Source organism: Xenopus laevis, chromosome 1S (genome assembly GCF_017654675.1).
Source record: "Xenopus laevis strain J_2021 chromosome 1S, Xenopus_laevis_v10.1, whole genome shotgun sequence".
NCBI classification, from domain to species: domain Eukaryota; kingdom Metazoa; phylum Chordata; class Amphibia; order Anura; family Pipidae; genus Xenopus; species Xenopus laevis.
In genome coordinates, this window is record NC_054372.1 from 75,292,013 (window position 1) to 75,316,842 (window position 24,830).

Sequence of the window (24,830 nt, forward strand, 5' to 3'; positions counted from 1 at the left end):
AGCCAGGACGAAAGGTGATAATAAAATTAAAACGAGAAAAGTGCCCACCTGGCTTGCCGGGGATTGAGGCGCTTGAGGGATTGAATAAATTCAAGGTTTTTGTGGTCAGTAAAGATTGTCACCGGAATAGAAGAACCTTCAAGCAGATGTCTCCATTCTTCCAAGGCCAACTTAACGGCAAGTAGCTCCCGATTGCCAACATCGTAGTTCTGCTCTGGAGAAGAAAATTTTTTGGAGAAAAAAGCACAAGGGTGGAGTGTACCGTCAGAAGAAGATCTTTGAGACAGAACTGCTCCAGCTCCTACATCAGAGGCATCGACTTCAATGAAGAAGGGTTGTAGAGGTTCAGGGTGTCTAAGAATTGGAGCAGAAGAAAAGGCTTCTTTGAGGGTCTTGAAGGCTTCGAGAGCTTGAGTGGGCCAGAGTTGAGGTTTATTCCCTTTACGGATTAGAGCAAGAATTGGATGGATTTTGGAAGAAAAGTTTTTGATAAATTGTCTATAATAGTTGGCGAAGCCAATAAATCTCTGAACTGCCTTGACGCTGGTAGGAAGGGGCCAATCCAAAATTGCAGAAACTTTGGCGGGATCCATCTTAAAACCTTGTGGAGAAATGATGTAGCCAAGAAAAGGAATGGAAGAAACTTCGAAGGTGCATTTTTCCAATTTGACGAAGAGATTATTTTTCCTCAACCTGGAAAGTACTTCACGCACTTGGCAACGATGATCAAAAAGGTTTTTGGAAAAAATAAGAATGTCGTCTAAGTACACGACCACACACTGTCCCAAAAGATCACGAAAAATGTCATTGACTTATTCTTGGAAGACCGCAGGAGCATTGCAAAGACCGAATGGCATGACGAGATACTCGTAATGGCCATCGCGAGTATTGAAAGCGGTCTTCCATTCATCTCCCTCACGGATCCGAATAAGATTGTAGGCCCCACGTAGATCCAGCTTAGTAAAGAAACTAGCCCCCTTGAGTTGATCAAAAAGTTCAGAGATGAGATGAAGAGGATATCTGTTCTTTACGGTGATCTTATCAACCCCCTGTAGTCAATGCAGGGCCGCAAACTACCGTCTTTCTTTTCAACAAAGAAGAACCCTGCTCCAGCAGGGGAAGTAGAAGGACAAATGAAACCTCTTTGAAGATTCTCCTGGATATATGACTTCATAGCAGAAGTTTCGGAGGGAGAAAGCGGATAAGTGCGGCCACGGAGAGGCAAAGAGCCGGGTAAAAGTTCAATAGGGCAATCATAGGGACGATGAGGTGGGAGAGTTTCAGCGGACTTCTTATCAAAGACATGGGCAAAGGCTTGGTACACAGGAGGGAGAGAAGAACTTGAAGACACTGAAGAAACTTTGACAACTGGAGCAGCAGGTAAACAGTTGTGTACACAAAATGGACTCCAACGGGAAACTTGTGAGATGGACCAGTCAATGACCGGATTATGAACACACAGCCAAGGCAATTCCAGGACAACAGGTGTAGAAGGGCAATCGATAAGAAGAAAAGACAGTCTTTCCAAATGCATAGTGCCCACCTTGAAGGAAAGTTCCTGGGTAGACTGCGAGATGATGGCGGAAGAAAGAGGACGATCATCAATCGCCAGGACTCGAAGAGGGGTTGCCAACGGTTGGAGCGGAATGGCATGGTTATCAGCAAAGGCTCGATCCATGAAGTTGCCTGCAGCACCAGAATCGAGGAAGGCCTGAGAAGAGATCTTCTTGGAGCCGAACTGGATTTGAACAGGAAGGAGAAAACGTTGATCAGAGGAATGGGGAGGATGAAAAATTCCACCCAGGTAAGTCTCCCCAATCTTACCTAGGTTCTGGAGTTTCCCGGCTTCACTGGGCATTCATGGGCGAAGTGGGCTTTTCCCCCACAGTAGAGACATAACCCAGCAGCCCTTCTCCGGAGCTTCTCCCGTTCGGAAAGACGTGCCCATCCAATCTGCATTGGTTCTTCAGGAGGTAAAGAAGAAGTAGCAGATGCCGCAGAGAAAGAAGGCGGAGAAAGAAGGTTGGAAGCCGGACTGGAGAGTAAGGGTCTTTGGAAGCGTGGAGCCAGGGTGGGTTGGAACCTGGAAAACTTCCTAGCGCGTTCCCTGTCAAGTTCGACTTGGAACTCCCTTTGTCTGGTGTCAACTTTCACAGCCAACGCAACAAGATCTTCCCAGCAAGAAGGAATCTCCCGTGATACAAGATCATTCTTGATGCGCATTGCCAGGCCGTTATAGAAGGCAGCATGGTAACCATCATTATTCCAAGAAGTTTCAGCCACGAGTGCGGAATTCGATGGCGTATTCCGGAACAGAACGAGTCCCTTGCTGCAGCTGAAATAAACGAGCCGAGGCAGAGGTAGCCCGACCAGGAGCGTCGAACACTGTGCGAAGGTCATGGATGAAGGCCTTGGCATCGTCAATAACCGGATCCTCCTTCTCCCAGAGAGGAGAAGCCCACTCCAGAGCTTTCCCTTGCAGGCGGGTGATGATATAGCCCACCTTCGCTCGCTCCGAGACAAACTGACCAGGAAGCAGGGTGAATTGGATCTCACACTGGTTAATGAAACCACGGCATGATTCCGGATCACCGCTGTACAGAGGAGGTGCAGGGATGCGAGGCTCGGAAACCTGGAGCGGAGTAGCAGGAACAGGCAGAGGAACTGGAACCACTGGAGACAAGGCAGACAATTTCTCCAGGATTGCTTCTAGTGCCTGGCCGAAGTGGGTTTGTTGGGCTTCGTAGGTCTGCATGCGAGAAGCCAATCCACTAACAGCTCTGCCGACATCAGTAGGAACTGGAGGCTCCTCAGAAGGGTCCATGGCCCAATTATACTGTCAGGGCCCGAAGGCTCTGTTTGTAGTGTGGACCAAGGAGGAGACAACAACACCACGTTCTCGGTACAAAAGGATTTATCAGGAGAATAGTCGTAATCAGGCAAATGGTCAATACAGGCAGCAAGGATCAGAATCGTTAAACTAGCAGAAGTCGGTACACGGAAAATCAGAATAACAAGAAATCGCACCCAGGAACTATACGAGATAGACCTATAATTGGGCAAGGACAGAAAGGGCAATTGAGAATAAATAGTCCAAGGTTGGCGCCAAAACTTGACGCGGTGACGTCATGACACCGACGCCGGCATCCTCACGTTGGCGTCCTGACGCCGACGCACATTCTGACGCCGGCGTCCATTCCGTCGCCGGCGACCAATCCTGGGGCGACACGTTCCAGACGCAGTCATATTACGATCAGGAAGAACCGCATGGTGGAGCAGGAGGTCGCCATCTTGGATGTCCCGTGGGGTAAGTTCCTCACTTTCCATTACAGTATCGTGACTCCAGTGTGGTGTACTGTTTAAGAGAACTTGTAGTTAGCCTTCATTTACACATTATGATGAAACTGTTAAGTCACATATCACCACCTCAGGGCCAACTGTTTATCTTGAATACCCTGACGCCTCTGGCTCTTTCCCGGGTCTGTCTTTGTCTATAACTATTCTTTTGATCCCAGAGACTGCAGTGTTATCAGACAACTGTTTTGGCAACTCCCTGTCCCATCATGTGTCCTTTTACCTGTCTCTTTGACATTAATATTTGACATTGATATTCGCACATAAAATATTAAATACATATAACATTTTCCTGGTGAGGCTTATTTCTTACAAATCCCCCCTCCCCCAGAGGGTGGAAGAATCCTTTGGTGACAGAGCTCCAATTAATATTGTTATTAATTAACAATATTCCCGACAGTACATTGAGCGGTTCTGTTTCTCAAAAATAGAAGTCCAAGTTATGTGATCAAGGTATGGAGAAGGGTCCATGTTAAAAAAAAAGATTCCATCATGTTGTTGAAATGATTTCTAGTATTGTTTCTTTTGTTGGTTTAGTCCTTTGTTTAGTTTTATGAATTTCCATGACATCATGAATTTATTGACTGTATTTAGGATTCAGAATATAGATCAAAGTTGTTATCCCCTTTTCCTTACTCTCCCAGATTCATACGCAGCATCTTTTTCCAGAGATGTGGAGTTTGTTTTCTCTGTAAAGCTGGCCACAGACGCAAAGATCCAATCGTATGAATCAATGTGCGATCGGACTTTCCCATCTTCCGACCTGCCACTAACCATTCAGATCAAAGTCTTACCATTTAGACCAAATAAAGTAGTTAAGGAACAGATCAGCCGATGTTCTGCCCCTGACAGCAATCGTACGATAGTAGACAAAGCTAGTGACAGTCTCCCACTGAAAATCGTACGAACGGCAATACATGCAGAGATATTATCGGCAGCTGACAGAAGTTTTCTAACCTGTCCGATCGACCAAACGACTGATCTCCGCCGGATGAAAAATGTCTGGACTCTCTCCACACGTTCCGAAAATCGTACGAATCCTCGAACTGAGTCTATGGCCAGCTTAAAAGATGAAGCCTTATGCACTTTTTCATTTGTTAATATGGTACCACATTATGATTGGTTTGACTCTTGCTTAAGTCATCTTAATTTGATAAACAGATGGACTTGCTTTGTCTATAATGTTAAAGGGGACATTTCATATAACACTTCATATTCAGATATATTGCACATCCTTCCTCAAAACATGTAATGATGCAGAAAGAAAAACGTTTTGAAAGCATTTTACCTCCTTATATCAGAGCTGCAGTGTGAACCTCTCAGGTCAGAAGCTAGGCTGAAATGAAGAGTGGGAGTGTCTGTTCATTCTCTCACAGGAAGTGGTCACAGCACTGACTGACAGGCTGAACTCCTGAGCTGTAGCAGCCAAACCCCTCCCCTCCCACCCTCTGTCCTGTGCCTGCACATAACTGTCTTATGCTGCTGCCTGATCATTCACTTATAACAACGTCCCTGAAATGCTCAACATTAATCAATAGATGTGAAGGTTAATACAAACTGTAATAGTAATGTAATAATAATAATATTTTCTTTTATTTAAAGTACTGTATTGTCCTGTGTTCCACAGCAAATAGGCATCAGTCACACATGTACCTGGACATAATCTATAGTCCATAATATAGTGAATAAAGTACCCCTCTTGTAAAATATATAGTGAATAAAGTACCCCCTCTTGTAAAATATAAGGATGTTATAAGTTACCGAGGAGTTTCATGACCATATAAAAATACGAGGCAGAAGGCCGAGTGTTTTTATACAGGTCATGGAACTCCGAGGGTAGGTAACAACTGGGGGTACAGATAATTATATAGAGAATGATGCGATCCGCATCGGAGCTCACCCAGTCTCGCTGTGTCCTCCTGGTCGCAGCCTGTGTGAGACGCCAGCTACTTCCCGCCGGTATTCAATACAAAGCACTCGATAATCTCATCACTTTCGGCGCTGTTCCAGGACATGATTAGCAGACTACAGCATCGGTGCAAAAGGTAGGCTTTATTTCAACACACACATGGTTGGGATTTACAGCGGTGGGTGTGCAGGGCTGATTGACTTACGCGTTTCTTGCCGGATCTCCCGGCACTTCCTCAGAGTCATCAAACATCACATGACTCAAGACTTAAATAGCTAATGTGTTAGAGGTACAGGTGCATTTAAATTGTCAAAGTGATTAGCATTCTTATCTAAAAACGTTACTATAAAAGGTGCATGTTGCTCTTGTATATTTATATAATATCTTAAAACAAACAGCAGTTTAAAAATAAAGCATGAAATATTGTGTTAATATTATAATGTACATAATCAAATAATTGAATAAATGTGGCAAAACATGTGAAAACAGTTATTTTTAAATATTTTCAGGTAAATAAAAATAGTATGAAACATCTATATTCTTCCTATCCCCTTGTTCAGATCACAATATTATAGTAAACTGTATATTTATTGTTATAATTAAAAAACATTAAATGCACTTAAATATGGCTATAAAAACAAATATATTTCCTACGAGGGCTGATTATGTTACTATGTTGTATAAAGTTACATTTCTTTGTATATATTCATGTATCTATTTAATCTATTTCTTTACTGTCACTTTTATCAGCAAAAGGAAACATTTGTAACTTCTTAACTGTTATTTAGTACTTAAAGTCATTGGTAGAGCAAGAAACTTATATTTGAAGATCTTTTATATTTTTCTGCTTTAATAAACATAATTTTATATATATCTGGTTATATTTTTATATATAAATTCACTTTCATTTTTTTATTTTATATTTTCTGTATATATCGGCCAGGTAAAAACTAGAAATAGGCAATCCATTAATTGTCATGCAGTAAATCATTCGTTTAATTTTTATTTCTCAATATTTTTTAAAAGATAGTTTTTTATATACTGTTTAGTTCTGATTGATAGACAAAATGTATTCAGAGATTCACAATATTAGACTAGTTTGAGCCAATGATATTATCGCATGAAAGGAAATGATTGCAGTCAATATTTAGAATAATTATTGGTATAAATTTATCGAAGTGCCTAGGAAATGTAGGGGGGTCCCAAATAATAATATTTTGTGAAAATGTGTCGCAGACTAGTTCCCTCATAATGATAATAGAGTTACTATGCGAAGATCAAACACACATAACTATCTTATGAAATACTTTATATCCCCTTCTTTATTAAGTCCTTTTGGTTTAGCAGTATTCAAAGTTAATATCCAATGAAACTCAATCTTTGTTAGTTTTTTCTCTATATCACCTTTTCTCTTACCCAGTTTGATAGATTCAATTACTTGAAAAGTTACATATTGTTCTATCGCCTGATGTTTATCTATTACATGCTCAGCTATTGCAGATGAAACGTCCCTCCTATTTATGCATGCCAGGTGTTCCAAGACACGATCTTTTAGTCTCCTAGTAGTTTTGCCTACATATTGTAGTCCACATTTGCATGTGGCTAGGTATATAGCATTCATGGTTTTACAATTTGCATACATCCTATTTTTATAGCATTTTTGTGTATCTGTACTCTGAAATTGATCAGATTTATTAATAAAGCGGCAGCACTTGCATATATTCGCTCCACATTTATAGGTGCCCACGACTCTCATCCAATTGCTGTTATCCGCCTTATTAATATCTGGTAACATACTTGGTGCCACTTTATCCCTCAGGTTAGGGCTACTTCTGTATACTATTTGTGGTCTCTTAAGGTCCATATTAGATAGAATAGGATCACCATGTAGTATAGACCAATGTTTGTGAATTATACTTTGTATTTGTTTGGCCTCTGTACTAAATGTTGTTATAAATCTCACCCTTGGGTCTTTTTGTTTGTGTCTATGATTTTTTGATGTTATTAACAAATCAGTTCTATTTTTCATTATTGCATTTTCATAGGCTTTCTTGACGCAATCTGTTTCATAGCCCCTAGATATGAGTCTATCCCAGAGTTCCATTGATCTCTGGTGAAAGGTGTCCCAAGTGGTGCAGTTCCTTCTCAACCTGATGAACTGCCCAGTCGGTACACCTCTCAGCAGTGGTTCTGGATGACTACTATGTCTGTGTAGTAATGAATTTCTACTTATAGTTTTCCTATATACATCAGTAAGAATACGTGACTCTTTGATTGTAAATTGTATGTCCAGAAAATCCATTGTTAATTGGTCACTCTTATATGTAAACTGTATATTATTGTTGTTAGTATTACAGTAATCTACAAAGCTTTCTAGTTGTTGTTTATCCCCCTCCCAAATGATGATCAAGTCATCGATATAGCGATGGTATCTTTTAATGTATTTATCATAGGGATTGCTCTCAATGAGTATGTGATGTGTCTCAAACCACCCCATGAAGAGGTTGGCATATGATGGGGCAAACTTCGCCCCCATTGCTGTACCACACCTCTGTAAGTAATATTGACCATCAAACATAAAATAATTATGTCTTAGTAGATAGTCTACTGCATCAAGTATGTACTGGTTCTGTTGTGGGGTGTATAATTTCATCTCATCTAGCCAATAATACAAAGCATGCAATCCATCTTGATGTAATATAGATGAATATAAAGCTGAAACGTCCATTGTGACCCAAGTGTACCCCTCTTTCCATTCTATATCAGTTAATTTACTAATTGCATCTCCACTATCCCTCAGATATGAAGGCAAATTGACTACCATAGGTTGTATCAATTTGTCGACATATTCACTCAGTTTCTCATTCAGGGATCCAATACCTGCAATTATCGGACGTCCTTTGGGTCTATATTGGTCTTTGTGTACCTTCGGGAAAGTGTGAAAGATAGGGATCTTGGGATATTCCACTTGTAAATATTGTAATTCATTATCATTTAATATACATTCAGTTCTACCATATTGTAAAAAATCATATAGTTTTTTCTGGAATAATAATGTCGGATCTCCCTCTAGTTTGACATAGTTATTAGTGTCTCCTAGTTGTTGTTTAATATCTGACTCATAGTATTCACGATTTAAAATAACTATAGAACCCCCTTTGTCCGAGTTTCTTATAACTATATTGTTATTCGTTTTGAGAGAGTTTATTGCTTGGTATTCACGTTTGCTTAAATTATTTTTGTGTGAAGTCACACGTTTATCAGATAGTTTTTTCAAATCTGAGATTACCAAGTCATAAAATCTCTCTACAAAGGATCCCTGATGTATAATGGGGTTGAAATGTGATTTTACCTTTAAATCAGTATGCATTATTTTAGTATTTTCTACAATTTCTGTCTCACCCAGTGTGTACATATTATCAGTACCATTTTCCAGATCTAATTGTTCTATGGCCTCTAGTACATCTTGAGTTAAGAAATTGCTATCTGGACCATCCGTTAACTGTAATTCGGTATCCTTGTCATGTGCATGAAAAAATCTTTTTAAAGCTAGAGATCTCACTAATGTATTCACATCGATAATGGTTTCTGTTAAGGAAAAATGGTTAGAGGGGCAGAAAGTCAGACCCTTATTTAATACCGTCCTTTCATCATTAGACAGTTCATAGTCAGATAAATTGATTACCAAATCCTCCTGTATGTCTTGATCTCTTCCTATCTGTATTTCTTGTTGGTCTTTGATCTTGTTCCTTTCGTATTTGTTGTTTGTTTTCCTTCCTCCTCTTTGTCCTCTCTGGGGGTACTTTATTTATTATAATACACAAATTTCAGTGAGTCGTGACAGAAATGACATCAGAACTCACCGTTTATAAGGATATAATTTACAAGATATTCATGGCTTTTGTGTATTATAAGGATATTATAAGTTACCGAGGAGTTCCATGACCATATAAAAGTACGAGGCCGAAGGCCTAGTGTCTTTATACAGGTCATGGAACTCCGAGGTAACTTCTAATATCCTCATATTTTACAACTGGGGGTACTTTATTTATTATAATACACACATTTTAGTGAGTCATGTGACAGAAATGACATCAGAACTCACCGTTTATAACTGATGACATCAGAACTCACCGTTTATAAGGATATAATTTACAAGATATTCATGGCTTTTGTGTATTATATATTGTTATACACTGTGCAACTCTCTGCCTCTATTACATTATAAAACTTATACAAACAGTGTCCATTAGTATTCACTGTTACGCTATTGCAGAACAGCAGCTGTAGCTTTGTTTTCCTTCATTTTCATATATGATCAGGTGCAGTGAGTTGCAAGGGAGTAAATGCAGCTGTTCTGGAACATTTTATGACCAGGTGCAGGGAGTTGCAAGGGGAAATGCAGCTGTTCTGGAACAATTTATGACCAGGTGCAGGGAGTTGCAAGGGGAATGCAGCTGTTGTGGAGCAGTTTATGACCAGGTGCAGGGAGTTGCAAGGGGAAATGCAGCTGTTCTGGAACAATTTATGACCATGTGCAGGGAGTTGCAAGGTAACATGCAGCTGTTCTGAAATAATTTATAATCAGGTGCAGGGAGTTGCAAGGGAAAATGCAGCTGTTGTGGAACAATTTATAATCAGGTGCAGGGAGTTGCAGGGTAAAATGCAGCTGTTGAGGGACAGTTTATAATCAGGTGCAGGGAGTTGCAAGGTAAATTGCAGCTGTTCTGGAACAATTTTATGACCAGGTGCAGGGAGTTGCAAGGGGAAGTGCAGCTGTTATGGAACAATTTATAATCAGGTGCAGGGAGTTGCAGGGTAAAATGCAGCTGTTGTGGAACTGTTTATAATTAGGTGCAGGGAGTTGCAAGGTAAATTGCAGCTGTTCTGGAACAATTTATGACCAGGTGCAGGGAGTTGCAAGGTAAAATGCAGCTGCTCTGGAACAATTTTTAATGAGGTGCAGGGAGTTGCAAGGAGAAATGCAGCTGTTCTGGAACAATTTATGACCATGTGCAGGGAGTTGCAAGGTAACATGCAGCTGTTCTGAAATAATTTATAATCAGGTGCAGGGAGTTGCAAGGGAAAATGCAGCTGTTGTGGAACAATTTATAATCAGGTGCAGGGAGTTGCAGGGTAAAATGCAGCTGTTGAGGGACAGTTTATAATCAGGTGCAGGGAGTTGCAAGGTAAATTGCAGCTGTTCTGGAACAATTTTATGACCAGGTGCAGGGAGTTGCAAGGGGAAGTGCAGCTGTTATGGAACAATTTATAATCAGGTGCAGGGAGTTGCAGGGTAAAATGCAGCTGTTGTGGAACTGTTTATAATTAGGTGCAGGGAGTTGCAAGGTAAATTGCAGCTGTTCTGGAACAATTTATGACCAGGTGCAGGGAGTTGCAAGGTAAAATGCAGCTGCTCTGGAACAATTTTTAATGAGGTGCAGGGAGTTGCAAGGAGAAATGCAGCTGTTGTGGAGCAGTTTATGATCAGGTGCAGGGAGTTGTAAGGGGAAATACAGCTGTTGTGGAGCAGTTTATGATCAGGTGCAGGGAGTTGTAAGGGGAAATACAGCTGTTGTGGGACAGTTTATAATCAGGTGCAGGGAGTTGCAAGGGGAAGTGCAGCTGTTATGGAACAATTTATAATCAGGTGCAGGGAGTTGCAGAGTAAAATGCAGCTGTTGTGGGACAGTTTATAATCAGGTGCAGGGAGTTGCAAGGTAAATTGCAGCTGTTCTGGAACAATTTATGACCAGGTGCAGGGAGTTGCAAGGTAAAATGCAGCTCTTGTGGAGCAGTTTATGATCGGGTGCAGGGAGTTATAAGAGTAAATACAAGTGTTGTGGAACAGTTTATGATCAGGTGCAGGGATTTGCAAGGGAAATGCAGCTGTTGTGTAACAATTTATGATCAGGTGCAGGGAGTTGCAAGGGGAAATGCAGCTGTTGTGGAACAATTTATAGGGAGGTGCAGGGAGTTGCAAGGGGAAATGCAGATGTTATGGAACAATTTATAGGGAGGTGCAGGGAGTTGCAAGGGGAAATGCAGCTGTTATGGAACAATTTATAGGGAGGTGCAGGGAGTTGCAAGGGAATAAATACAGCTGCTCTGGGATAATTTTTGATCAGGTGCAGGGAGTTGCAAGGGGAAATGCAGCTGTTATGGAACAATTTATAGGGAGGTGCAAGAGGAAATACAGCTGTTATGGAACAATTTATAGGAAGTTGCAAGGGAATAATCGCAGCTGTTCTGGGATAATTTTTGATCAGGTGCAGGGAGTTGCAAGGGGAAATGCAGCTGTTATGGAACAATTTATAGGGAGGTGCAAGAGGAATTACAGCTGTTATGGAACAATTTATAGGGAGGTGCAGGGAGTTGCAAGGGAATAAATGCAGCTGTTCTGGGATAATTTATGATCAGGTGCAGGGAGTTGCAAGGAGAAATGCAGCTGTTATGGAACAATTTTTAATAAGGTGCAGGGAGTTGCAATAGAATAAATGCAGCTGATGGAATTGTATACCATATAATGATTATCAAAAAAGTATCTCCAGATTTGCACTCGGTATTGAGTCTATAATTATTTGAAAATTAATTTAATAGTTCTCTAGGCACCTGATTCAAAGTTCAAACCACATACAGATTTGCAAATTGATCATCTTTAATTCACACATATGAAAGAACAAAAAATTCATGAAAAAGTATAACAATTAAATTTTTAAAATGTGATCAGTATTGACAAAGTGCATTAGTTTATATTAAGACAGTTAATTAGTATTATTAGTGAAACATAATCAAATGAAATTCATGGATAGTAAATCAGTAGTTTGGACATGTTAATTACTTGATTGAGATAGTTGATCGAGATTGAGAATAAAATACATTTAGCAGCAGATTATGTATTATTTATACAGAAATTTTCTTTTCTTTCTTTTCCACAATTATTGCAGGGCAAGAGAAAGGAACAAGCAGTGAGGGGAGGGGGAGGAAAACAAACAGGGCAGAGAGGGGGTTAAATAAATAGGACAGAGAGGGAGAGAAAGGATCAGGGAAGGGAACACCAGCAGTAAGGGTTAACAGATGTCTACAGGGAAGGACTGAGAGAGACATCACAGACTCGCCCACTCCTCCCTCATTGGCTCCTGCTCTATAGCTTATACAGAAAGAGCGGTAGGCTGCAGCTCAGATACTTAAGGGCTAGTCCACACGGGGAGATAGCGACGCGTTTGCGGTCGCGGCGACAAAGCGCCGCGACCGGCGCAGGCGACAGTTTTGTATGGGCGCCTATGTAAAAACGCCTGTGCTAACCACACGAGGCGATGCGCTTTTCAACAGTCGCCTGAAAAAGCCTGGCGAGGCATTTTCAGGCGACTGTTGAAAAGCGCATCGCCTCGTGTGGTTAGCACAGGCGTTTTTACATAGGCGCCCATACAAAACTGTCGCCTGCGCCGGTCGCGGCGACTGTCGCGGCGCTTTGTCGCCGCAAACGCGTCGCTATCTCCCCGTGTGGAATAGCCCTAAGAGAGTCTGAGACAGGAAGTTGCAAATGGGAGGGCTAAGAACAGTTTTCAAGCTAATACAGACGTTTTTGATGCAAAAGGTATTGAAATAAAAACACTTTCTTCTATTTTACATTGCATTGTGAAAATGTATTCTATATGTCCCCTTTAAAGGGACCTCTCCAAGATGGAGTAAAGGAATGTTCCTTTTTCCCAAAATCATGTACCATTATAGAATCTCCAACATTATATTCAAAGGGTTTCCCCTTTTCATCAAAATATTTCTTGATCTGATTTTTAGAGTGACCAGTATTCTGAGCCACAAACATATTAACTTCTTGAATATACTCTGCCATTTTCTCAACCCAAGACTCTGTGGCGGCACCTTGTGACGGAAGTTGTAATGGGTAACAACAAATGACCTGGCATACGCATTAATTTCCCTGTCATTACTTGATAGGGGCTCACTCCAGTAGCCCATGGCCATTTAACACAATGGTAGCATGTCTTTCCAGCCTGTAGGTTTTCCTGAGCAGAATTTAGTTAAAATTGTTGTTTTGTGCGGTTTCCTCTGCGGATGGTAAGCAATATGCAATTCATGCTTAATATCCAGCAATTTCTGTAGCTGTTGGAATATTTTTTCTGTGAATGCTGGGCCTCTATCACTGGCTACAACATGAGGCAGCCCCCATCTTGAGAATAATTCAAAAAGCAATACCTTAGCTGTGGTAAGAGCATTCTGATTTTAAGTTGGGAATGCTTCAATCCATTTGCTAAAAATATCAATAACCACTAAACAATTAGAGTAACAACCTGGAGTTTTCGGGAGGGGCCAATAAAATCGATCTGTATGTGCGACCATGACCCATCGGGAGGAGGTGCAGACCTTAACAATGTCTTATTAGTAGAGGATGCAGGGTTAACTGCAGACAGGGTAAATATTTGGAACATTTTAACTTCACATCCTTTCTTATAGTAGGCCACCATACAGAATTCATCAACTTTTATAAGGTTCTATCTGCTGAATAATGACCTCCAACTGGGTGTGCATGAAAAATTTGGAAGAATTCATCTGCACAATCAGGGGGAACACACACAACAGAAAAACTTACATCCTGGCAACACATAGCAATGGTTCACTAGACTAGTTTGAGGCTTAAATAGTTGATTCAGCCGATGCTGTAGGCATAGGAGCTGGTTTGCCTGCTAAATGCCATTCTATCACAATCTCCTAGGGTGTGTAAGACTTTTGAAGCAATACCAAATCACTTGGGGTGGTTGCTTTAAGTGTAGAAACCTCAGGAAGACTAGGGGGTTCCCATATCTCAGAATATTTGGCTGCCCTTTTTGCACACTGAACCGCCTGGCTGTTTCTCTCAGAGTGGATTGACCCTTTTGAATGACCTCTGACCTTAATAATAGCACAAAGGGTATTCCTCTTGTTCAGCAAGTTCCATATGTAGCTTAACAAACTGGCATGCACTAGAAGTTTACTGTCTTTGGACCTGAACCCATTTACAACATATAAAGGCAGCATTGTTAATGTATTTGCTACATAAGCAGTGTCACTGTGAATATTAACCCCGGTCTGGGCATTTTTCCAGAATACATGCAATCACTGCTAATTCAGCATATTGTGCAGAATGTATCTTACATGACCTCATATATACCGCTTCTGGAAACATTTCAGCAAAACCTGTGTATGCTTTACCTTGTTCATGGTAAGACGAACCATCACAATAAATGTCAATTCCTGGCACTGAGGTGTCAGAGATAGGATTGAGAGGAAGGTTAGAAGGGAGAGGACATTGATGGGGTTCACCTTGGTACAATAGGAAGGCTGGAAGAAGTGTTACACACTGTACACACTGGCGGGAAACAGCAGCTGGAACAGTTTCACCTGATCATCATTACACAGTCACTAATTACACATCCCACAATAAAACATACATTGCCAACAATTCATCACAAACCCAAGTTAAAAATTAGACACGGTATATGCCATAGTTATTATATCAATCTAGTAACAATTCATTCTACACACATTAAAAACAAGACACATAGTAACTTTCTATATCCAGCTACTTAAACATTCCTGTGGCCTAAGCCTATAATGTTATTCATGATACATATGTATCACTAAATTGAGAAAATATTTATCACAATGTGTCTCCCATACTTTTAAAAAGCTGTTAAAACAATACATAACCTTTATTTATTTTGTTACTGGAAAGGTCTATAATTCCCCAATTCCCCCTGTCAACACCTCAAAACACTCTCTGTATTCAGGCCATATTGAAACACTGCAATTGACCTCAGTCAAATCCTTATGCAACCTTCTTAATCCCATTACTTTCATTTTACCATTACTGTTATTTTACTCATAAAGTGCGGTGCATTAACTAAATCAATATATGGCTCACTGGTGACACTAACAAGCATCTTATATTCATCATAACCAATACGCTATATGTGTTGCTATGTCTAGACCATAGCAACCACAATGTATGTTGTTCTATTGGGGCAGGGCATAGTGTGTATCAAAAGTGACACTATAGCTAAGGGATTTTACACTCCAACTGATGTTGTTTCTAATGTGTAATTAAACCGTTTACTAATCCAAAAATTGCAAAAAATACAAGTGCATGGTGCACTGTGCCATCTGTGTTTATAGTGTACACTGCCCTGAGCCCAGAGTCACTGTTAACTCTCAGCTATGGGATATGAGATATTACAAAAGTCAATAAAAAAAAAATTGGAGTGTTTGGAGTGCTGTCCTAAAAAGATGGAGGTTGGGATCACTTAGAAAAGGTCAAGCAACCTGCTCCGCTGTAGGTCAAAGAAGTGTGGAGAGTTTGGGTGTTGTACCACTGAAACTGTAGGAGGAGTAGTGTTTAGAAAATGGGGGGTACTAAGAATAATAACTAGAAAGGGAAGTTTGAGAACAAACTTCATGTTGGTTTGAAAAAACATGTGAACTCACTCTATGAAATCTGATTGGCTCTTGTTGGCTCTATCCACTTTTTTGGACTTTTAACCTTAGTCCCCCAGTGACTTAACTGGGAAAAGTTTGGGGACACTGGCATCAAACATGTGAGAATGGCAGCAGTTTAATTTTCCCCATTCAAAGTTAATGCTGTTGTTATATCGCCTTTTCATTTGGGTTGACCCCATGACTGTGATTCAAGTTGCAGCAATTCTAATTTCCCCATTCACAGTCAATGCTGCTCTGTGAACCTAAGGCTGTTAGTTGAAGCTAGGCTGGTACACTTAGTTGTGTTCCAAACGTGATCATAGGATTAAGTAGCCACGCGTGCAGTTCTAGAATGTCGTAGTTACGTGCCATACAATTGGATTACTTGGCAAGTAAAGAGAATGTGTATGCAAAGAAAGGGGTGGGGGGGCGTAGCTTTAAAAAATATAAATAAAAAGGTCAGCACAGAGAGGTTCCAAATGCTCCATAAAATTGATAAATATTGCTGTTTTAGCAGAAATATTGGTGTTCTTGGTATGGCACACATGAGCAACCCAAGAGGCCTCTAATATCAATTTTTGCTTGATGCCATACTTTCTTTGAGATGTAATCTATAAACTGTAAATTGGTGTAAATGTGTGATATATGTTTTTACTTATTAAATCAGTTGTTTTGTATTGTAAATACAACTCTGATATATTGCTTTCTGTGTTTGACTTTCAGGGTGTAAAGCCAGCTGTTCAGACAATAGCTGTTGGCGGCGTCAACACACCTCAGTTTAAGACCATTATTCCTCTTGCTGCTGCTCCAAATGTTCAGCAGATCCAGGTGCCCGGGAGTAAATTTCATTATGTCCGGCTTGTTACAGCATCTACAGCCAGCAATACCACACCATCCAGCCAGAACCCAAGCACCAGCACGCGACCTCTTCAGCAAGGTGTGTGGCATCTGCTGTTACGGCATGCTCCTGACAGACCAACATGGCTTCATGGCTTCAAGTATTTCAACCCACCCATCCCTGTTCTTTTTTACTATAGATGCTGGCAGGACCTGTTTTAATATAACTGTGTTATGGCTCACTTATAATAAGTGGCAAATATAGAAAATGAGGAACTGATGAGTTGTTTTCAGCTTGCTCTCTAGAAATATTTTTGTAAATTTTGTTTTCCATTTTTTATTTTTTACAGTTTTTCCAATATCAATGTTTAATGTCCCTGTCTCTGGTGTTTTAAAGTCTGGCAGCTCAGTAATTCAAGTGCAGACTCTGAAATGTTAACATTTTGCAACATTTAGTTGATACATATCTCAGCAGCATCTCTGGAGTATCAGCAACTATTGTATCAATTCTAACAGCAGCCTTTAATGAAACCCAGAGATTCTGCTCAGCAGGGACAAATATAAGAAATTTATCAACTATGTATGTATCAATTTAGAATAGTCGGCGCCCCCCTCTCCCAGAGCTTTACACTTCAATATTAGAAAAACAGTCACACAGAAAACAGAAAGTAATTGGAAAAAGTCTTTATTTCTTAAACCAACTGAACTGAAAAAAAGTGTTGGAAGGTGAACCAACCCCTTTCAGTATAATAATACAGGTATGGGGCCAAAATGTGCAGAACTTGTGGTTTGCTGGATAATGGATCTTTCCAAAATTTGGCTCTTCATACCTTAACTCTACTAGAAAATAATGAACATGATGATTTTTTTGGATAGACAAAGGCTATTGTGATAACTAATCTCTAGTTAGTATAGGTATGGGTATATATCATTTATGTGAAAGTATGGAGGGGTGTGTGTATGGATGCTGGGTTTTCATTTGGAGGGGTTGAACTTGATGGGCTTTGTGTTTTTTCAACCCTTTGTAACTGTGTATATTTATACAGTGTTTATGGGTTTTCTACAAAATAAACCTGTTTGGGGACGCGGTTTAGGAGCCAGTGTGTAGTGTCAACCCAGAAAAATCTAGCAAGTTCTAAAATGTCCCTCTTTATACCAACTGTTAAATCTAGATTCGGTCCAGTATCTGACGAGTAATCACAAAGCTGTAGTGCTTCTTTCATATCTCTCTCTCCCTTACTCTCATAACTGTAGCAAAACCAGTGGTCGTTAATGCAACACCTGTGAGGATGTCAATTCCCATTATTCCAGCACAGACTGTCAAACAAGTAAGTCAAAGTCAAACCTGCATGTTCAATCTAATTTATGGGTTAAATGAGAATGTTTGTTTGCTTTATAAATTTTTTGCTTTAAGACAATTTTTTTTACATCAGCTTTTTTTTAGCCACATAATTTTTGCTTTATCCTGGACACATGTATACCATTGATGCATGTTTATTTTTGGATATGTTCATTCAAGTTCGTTACCTTTTCAGGTTGTTCCCAAGCCCAATGCAGCTTCCCAAATCGTCACTACAAGCCAGCCACAGCAGCGGCTTCTTATGCCAGCTACACCACTAGCACAAATACAGCCCAGCCTTACCAACCTCCCTGCTGGCGCTGTGTTAACCTCCGCACCAGGAACTGGAAATGTAGGTTATGCAGTTCTACCTGCTCAGTACGTCACTCAGGTGAGGAAATAATTGTTAAAGGATCGTCTTGACCTGTCAATGGAGATTTCTAATCAGCTTTCCTGAGAGCATTAAATATAATTAGTTTCTTATGGACATCATTGCACATTTTGTAATTAAAGAGAATGTAAACCCCAAAAATATTTTTGCCTGATTAAAGAAAACATCATTCTAAGAACCCTTGTAAAATACATTCATTACAAATTTTATACAGATTTTATCTCTATACGTATTACTATTGAAAGTAGTGTTTGTCCCTTTCTAGCCTCTGTCCTGATGACTCTGACTTTTGAAACAATGTAAGATAAGCCAGCTGATTAACAGGTCTGTCTTTACTAAGAAACAAAGACTTTTGCAACATTATTTACAAAGTAACCACCAGGAATTTAGCAAATGCTGCTTTCAATAGCAATTGTTTTTACAAATAAACGTAAAAGCCCTGAACATTTTGTGTAGTTGTATATTGGAAAGTTGCTTAGAATTATATTTTTTTTTATTAAGCACATTTAGGCGATAAGGTCTGTGCAGGATGTTGCTGCTATAGAGAGATTTGACTAAATTGGAGACCTGGGCAGCAAATTGGGATATATGAAGGTTATATAGTAAAATATCCCCCCCCCCTTCCCATCTGCGAATAGAGCTATGTTCTCAGTGGCTGTGCTGTAGATTCCTTGATTTGTTGGGATTGTTATTCCTGGATGGCCAAACCAAAGGAAGACTGGGGAAAGGCAAGGAGGGGGGTTGTCACCCCCTTCCTAGTCCTTTTGGCCATTGAAAAAAGGGGGGAGGGATTCTGTTGTCTCTGAATTGTGCCACAGGATTCTGAGACCAAATTACCTCCTACTTAGTAATCAAGAGCGGCTAACTGCAAAGATTAATGTTCCTCAAGCACTGTGGAATAATTCTAGGTTGGCTGACATGGCTTATGTACTCCACTACCTTTTGGAGTCTTGCAGCTAAAATTGTACTTGCATTTTATGTTCAAGAGTTTTGGCTCTATGAGGTACATATGATGGGGTTCTATACTAGTTTTGGTATCACAGTTGATATGCTATATGTTCATTATTTTCCTTATTGTTTTTCTAGCTTGTAAGATAGCTGAGGATATGGCACTCTGCATATACACTTTTTGTTTTAAGATCTATGCCTCCTAAGGTGCCCCTGTTGGTCTTCATTTTCTTTTATGCTTAATCACTGCATGTGCACTGTGCTGCTGCCAGTTATAGAGCTTAGGGACCTAAGGTACTAAGATACTGAGTAGATATCTCTTATAAATGTCTCCGTATAAGGCTGAGATGGGTTAGTAAATAATTATTGGTACATGGCAGCTCAGAGACCAGCACAATTAGCATAAGAAAGTGTTTTGCATGAGGACTAGTCCTGGTCAGGGGAGACAGCTGAAAAAACTTTGATTTAGCACATAAATAATATGATTACATTATGTATCTTTACTTCCATTCACTTTCAATAAGTTGTAAGTATTAAAAGATTGTACATTTTCGTGCTATGTTTCTAACTGTCAAACTGAAGAAAAATAATTTTCCATAATATAAACATATAGTAGAAACATAATTTATTTTATGCATAAAATTACAACTGATTTGAAAAGGTCTCCAGAGCACACCATATCAAATATGTATAGTTTTATGGCGATTTCTGATTTGTCTACCACATTTCCAAAGTGCTGCTCCAGAAACCTGAATACTTCTGATTTCTAGGCCAGAAACTCCACTAACAGTGGGTTTACCCCCAAAAAACTATACATTTTTGGAAAGAACAGGTTCTGACAAATACAAAATAAGATGTCTTTCTATTCCAAACTTCCCTGCCACAACGCCTTCCTAAAGTTACAGTTTTTATAAGTTTTTTTGACATTTTTGAAAAATGACCTCAAAACTCCCAGTTTACATTATCTTAGCTCCTACAGAACATTAGGGGGCAAATTCATCAAGGGTCGAATATCGAGGGTTAATTAACCCTCGATATTCGACTGGGAATGAAAATCCTCCGACTTCGAATATCGAAGTCGAAGGATTTTGTGCAAATACTTCAATCGAACGATCGAAGGAATAATCGTTCGATCGAACAATTAAATCCTTTGAATCGTACGATTCGAAGGATTTTAATCCAACGATCGAAGGATTATCCTTCGACCAAAAAAACTTAGCCAAGCCTATGGGGACCTTCCCTATAGGCTAACATTGGGCTTCGGTAGCTTTTAGGTGGCGAACTAGGGGGTCGACGTTTTTTCTTAAAGAGACAGTACTTCGAATATCGAATGGTCGAATAGTCGAACAATTTTTAATTTGAATCCTTCATTTCGAAGTCGTAGTCGATGGTCGAAGTAGCCAAAAAAACACTTCAAAATTCGAAGTATTTTTTCTTCTATTCCTTCACTCGAAGTTAATGAATTGGCCCCTAGGTATCAAGATAAAACACCCGAAATTTGAAGCCTTGTGAACTATCATACTCTGCCATTCCAGCTACTGTGAAAGCAACACATTTACTGCATCTTATGTGAGATAATGCTACAAAAATGTGTGGTAACCCCAGAAAGTCATATATTTTTGGAAAGTACACATTCCCCTGAATCCAAAATGGGTATGTAAGACTTTTGATTTTGATGAAATTTCAGAAAATCACCTCAAAGCTTCCAATTTGCACCATGCTAGCTCCCACATATCATTATCAAATATGAAGGCCAGAGGTTCACTTAACAGTTTGATGTGCAATGTGCATAAGTTTACCTAAGTATGTGACCTCTAGGGCCCCAAAAGGAAGACACCCCATATGATATATAATTTCTGTCATTCCAGGTACTGCAAAATCCGCATTTGTACTGCATTTTATGTGCAGTAAAGCTACAAAAAGTGTGGTAACACCATAAAGTCATATTTTTGGAAAGTACAAATTCACACAAATCCAGAATGGATTTCTGGACTGAAGTACTAACAAGTTGGATAAAATATTTCATTTGCACCCCCTTTGTGCACTGCACTTCTAGTTAACCAGTTCAGGTGATAGACACACTCGGTGTGATAAAAACATGCTGCCAAATGAAAAAGACTACTGTAAAATCTTATGAGTAATGCTGGACCGTGTCCATAAAATCAACAACTAATAAAAATACATAGAGTGGATCGGTGGTGTTAATAATTAGGGCCAGAATTAATCTCAATAAATATTTAATAAGCTAATTAAACCGCCAGGGTGTTCGTCACTTAGCTTTCCCTTCCATATGTTCCCCAGCAGTGCAGCCACCCGTCTATATAGGGAACGAGTGGGAGCTTCTCACCCACCATCTATCTTTACCACCTGTGGTTGATAGGTGGAAAGGACTTAATCACATAGTAATAAGAAAGTTTAAATCACAGCCGAATCGCAGATAAAGGTCACCATCAACAGCCTTTACCTCCCTTCCATTCGATCCCCAGTGATTCCTACCTATTCCTACCTACTTATTTTGGAGAAAAATTGTTTTTTGAAAATGTATTACAACTTTATTCTAAATAAGTATACTGGAAACCTTGTGGTAGGTCAGGACAGATGCAAATAGTGGCTGTAATGAAAGTACACATTCTGACAACAAGGGAAAAGACACTTGTATACCAATGTATAAAACTGCAAAAAAACAAAAACACACACATAAGGAAAAATAATGCAGGGATAACATAGTAACATAATAAGTTAGGTTGACAAAAGACACACTTCCATCAAGTTCAACCTTTTTAGTCTATATAGAACCTGCCTGCTAGTGGATTCAGAGGAAGGCAAAACATTTTTTTTAAACCACTCCAATATGCTTTAGGGGAAAAAATGTCTTCCTGACTCCAAGATGGCAATCAGACTAGTCCCTGGATCAACTTGTAGTATTTTCTATCTTCCATAACCCTATATTCCCTCCTTTGCTAAAAAAAACATCTAACCTCTTCTTAAAGCAATCTAATATATTGCATTAAGAAGAGTATGACTGCTTCAGGGAGTGAATTCCACATTAGAAAGCATTAGAGAGATTATTATATGATTTTACCAGTTCTCTGTACAGTGGAAGAATAACCCCCTTTCTCTTCTTTCCTATTCACTTCTTTACTCTATATTAAGCCATATCGAGTGATTTTTGGTGCTTCAACATTTACTTCTTAAGGGAATAAATCGAGAACAGAAACAATTTAATATCATTTTAAATGACAACCACTGAGAACAGAAGGTATTTAATATCATTTTAAATGATAACCACTTTGAAAGGCAGCCCTCAAGGCACTAAAATTAGCTTTTCTGAAATTCATGGTTTTTGTTGCTCCAGTGTATGTTTGTTTTTCCACCAAACATTATATATCACATTATGGTCACAATTGCCCAGGGGTTTAATTATTTGCACATTTGCTATAAGTTATGGGTCATTAGAGAATTCTAGATCCAGAATAGCATTTTTTCTGGTTGGCTCATCCAACACGTTTATAAACTTGTTCCCATTGTCTGCCCTGAATGTAATGTTGCTCCAGTCAATATCTGGGTAAAAATCACCCATTAGCATTACTTTCCCCAAACTAGCAAACTTTTCTATTTGCATCAGGAGCTTGGCCTCTTCCTCCCTTACATTCTTCCTTGGTTATGTCATTATCAATTAAGCAGATAAAAGCCCTAGGGTTGATTTGAGGGGGGTGTTTGTATGTGGAAGATATTGCTGTGAACAGACAACATGCGGTCAAAGGAGCTCTCCATGTAGGTGAAACAAGCCATCCTTAAGAAGTTGCTACAATATTAGGAGTAGCAAAATCTATAGTTTGGTACATTCTGAGAAAGAAAGCACTGGTGAACTCAGCAATGCAATGAGACCTGGACGTCCAAGGAAGACAACAGTGGTGTATGATCGCAGAATCATTTCCATGGTGAAGAGAAACCCCTTCACAACAGCCAAACAAGTGAACAACACTCTCCAGGAGGTAGGTGTATCGATATCCAAGTCTGCCATAAAAAGAAAACTGCATGAAAGTAAATACAGAGGGTGCACTGCAAGGTGCAAGCCACACATAAGCCTCAAGAATAGAAAGGCTAGATCGGACTTTGCTAAAAAAAAAAAAAATCTAAAAAAGCCAGCACAGTTCTAGAAAAACATTCTTTGGACAGATGAAACCAAGATCAACCTCTTCTAGAATGATGGCAAGAAAAAAATATGGAGAAGGAGTGGAACTACTCATGATCTAAAGCATATCACATCATCTATAAAACATATCAAGCGGCTTCACAGCTGGGTCAAGTTGTTGCTATGGGTGACTTCAATTATCCAGACATTGACTGGGGTAATGGGGTTGCTAAGACAGAAAAAGCTAGTAGGTTTGTAATATGCTGAATGACAACTTTTTATTCCAGTTCGTTCAAGAACCTACTAGGAATAACTCTTTTGGACCTTGTAATAACTAACAATACTGAACTCATCTCTAACATTTGTGTGGGTGAGCATTTAGGGAATAGTGATCATAACATGGTCTCCTTTAAGATTCTGTTGCAGAAGCAATTCTATAGGAGTAACTAAAACACTAAATTTCAGACGTGCAAACTTTGACAGTATAAGGGCATCTCTGCTTTTCACAGGGTTAAACACAGAACAAAAATAGGAAGTCTTTAAAATGCTGCTTAATAAATATACTTGTCATTATATTCCACTTGTAAGCAAGGAACATCGTTGCAAAGCAAAACCTTTTTGGTTCAATAAAAGCGTTGGTGTTGAGGTGGGTAAGAAAAGACATGCTTTTAAGGCTTTCAAGTTAGCTGCTACAGACGAAACATTTATAAGGTACAAGGAGGCCAATAAATCATGCAAAGAAGCTATAAGGCAAGCTAAAATTGATATAGAAAGGGATATTGCAGCAAGCAGTAAAAAAAATCCAAAATTATTTTTTAAATATGTTAATAGTAAAAAAATGAAGCAGTAAGGGGTGGGACCCTTACTATCAGAGGGGGGTCAGCTGGTTGATGAAAACAAAATAAAAGCGCAGATTCTGAACTCATATTTTTCATCTGTCTACACAAATGAGGAACCAGTAAGTGAAGGTTTCCTTCTTAATAGTACCAATACAACTAATGATGCATGGTTCACACATGAAGAAATTCAAAAGAGACTAGAACATGTTGAGATTAACAAAGGTCGGGGCCAGAAGTTATTCATCCCAGGGTAATAAGCGAGCTTAGCTTTGTGATTGCCAAACCTCTTTACTTAATTTTTCAGGATTCATTGAGATCTGGCATAGTGCCGAGAGACTGGCGAATTGCTAATGTGGTGCCTCTATTCAAAAAAGGATCCCGTTCTCAGCCTCAAAACTATATGCCAGTTAGTCTGACGTCAGTGGTAGGAAAGCTTTTTGAATGGTTAATAAAGGATAAGATACTGGACTTCATAGCAAATCATAATACTACGAGTTTGTGCCAGCATGGTTTTATGCGTAATAGATCTTGCCAGACTAACTTAATTTCTTTTTATGAGAAGGTAAGTAGAGACCTCGATTCTGGGACGGCAGTGGATGTGATTTACT

General features: G+C 39.5%; 1 protein-coding gene across 7 annotated transcripts in view; it reads left to right on the forward strand.

The window, feature by feature from the left end:
- The window catches only part of LOC108704110 (protein lin-54 homolog), a 204,522-nt gene that overhangs the window by 91,469 nt on the left and 88,223 nt on the right, over nt 1-24,830 (forward strand). For all 7 annotated transcript variants that reach the window (XM_018240502.2, XM_018240504.2, XM_018240506.2 and 4 more), the window contains 3 exons: nt 16,457-16,670; nt 17,825-17,898; nt 18,106-18,300. In XM_018240502.2, coding sequence (XP_018095991.1) covers nt 16,457-16,670; nt 17,825-17,898; nt 18,106-18,300 — 483 coding nt within the window. The remainder of the gene's footprint in view (nt 1-16,456; nt 16,671-17,824; nt 17,899-18,105; nt 18,301-24,830) is intronic.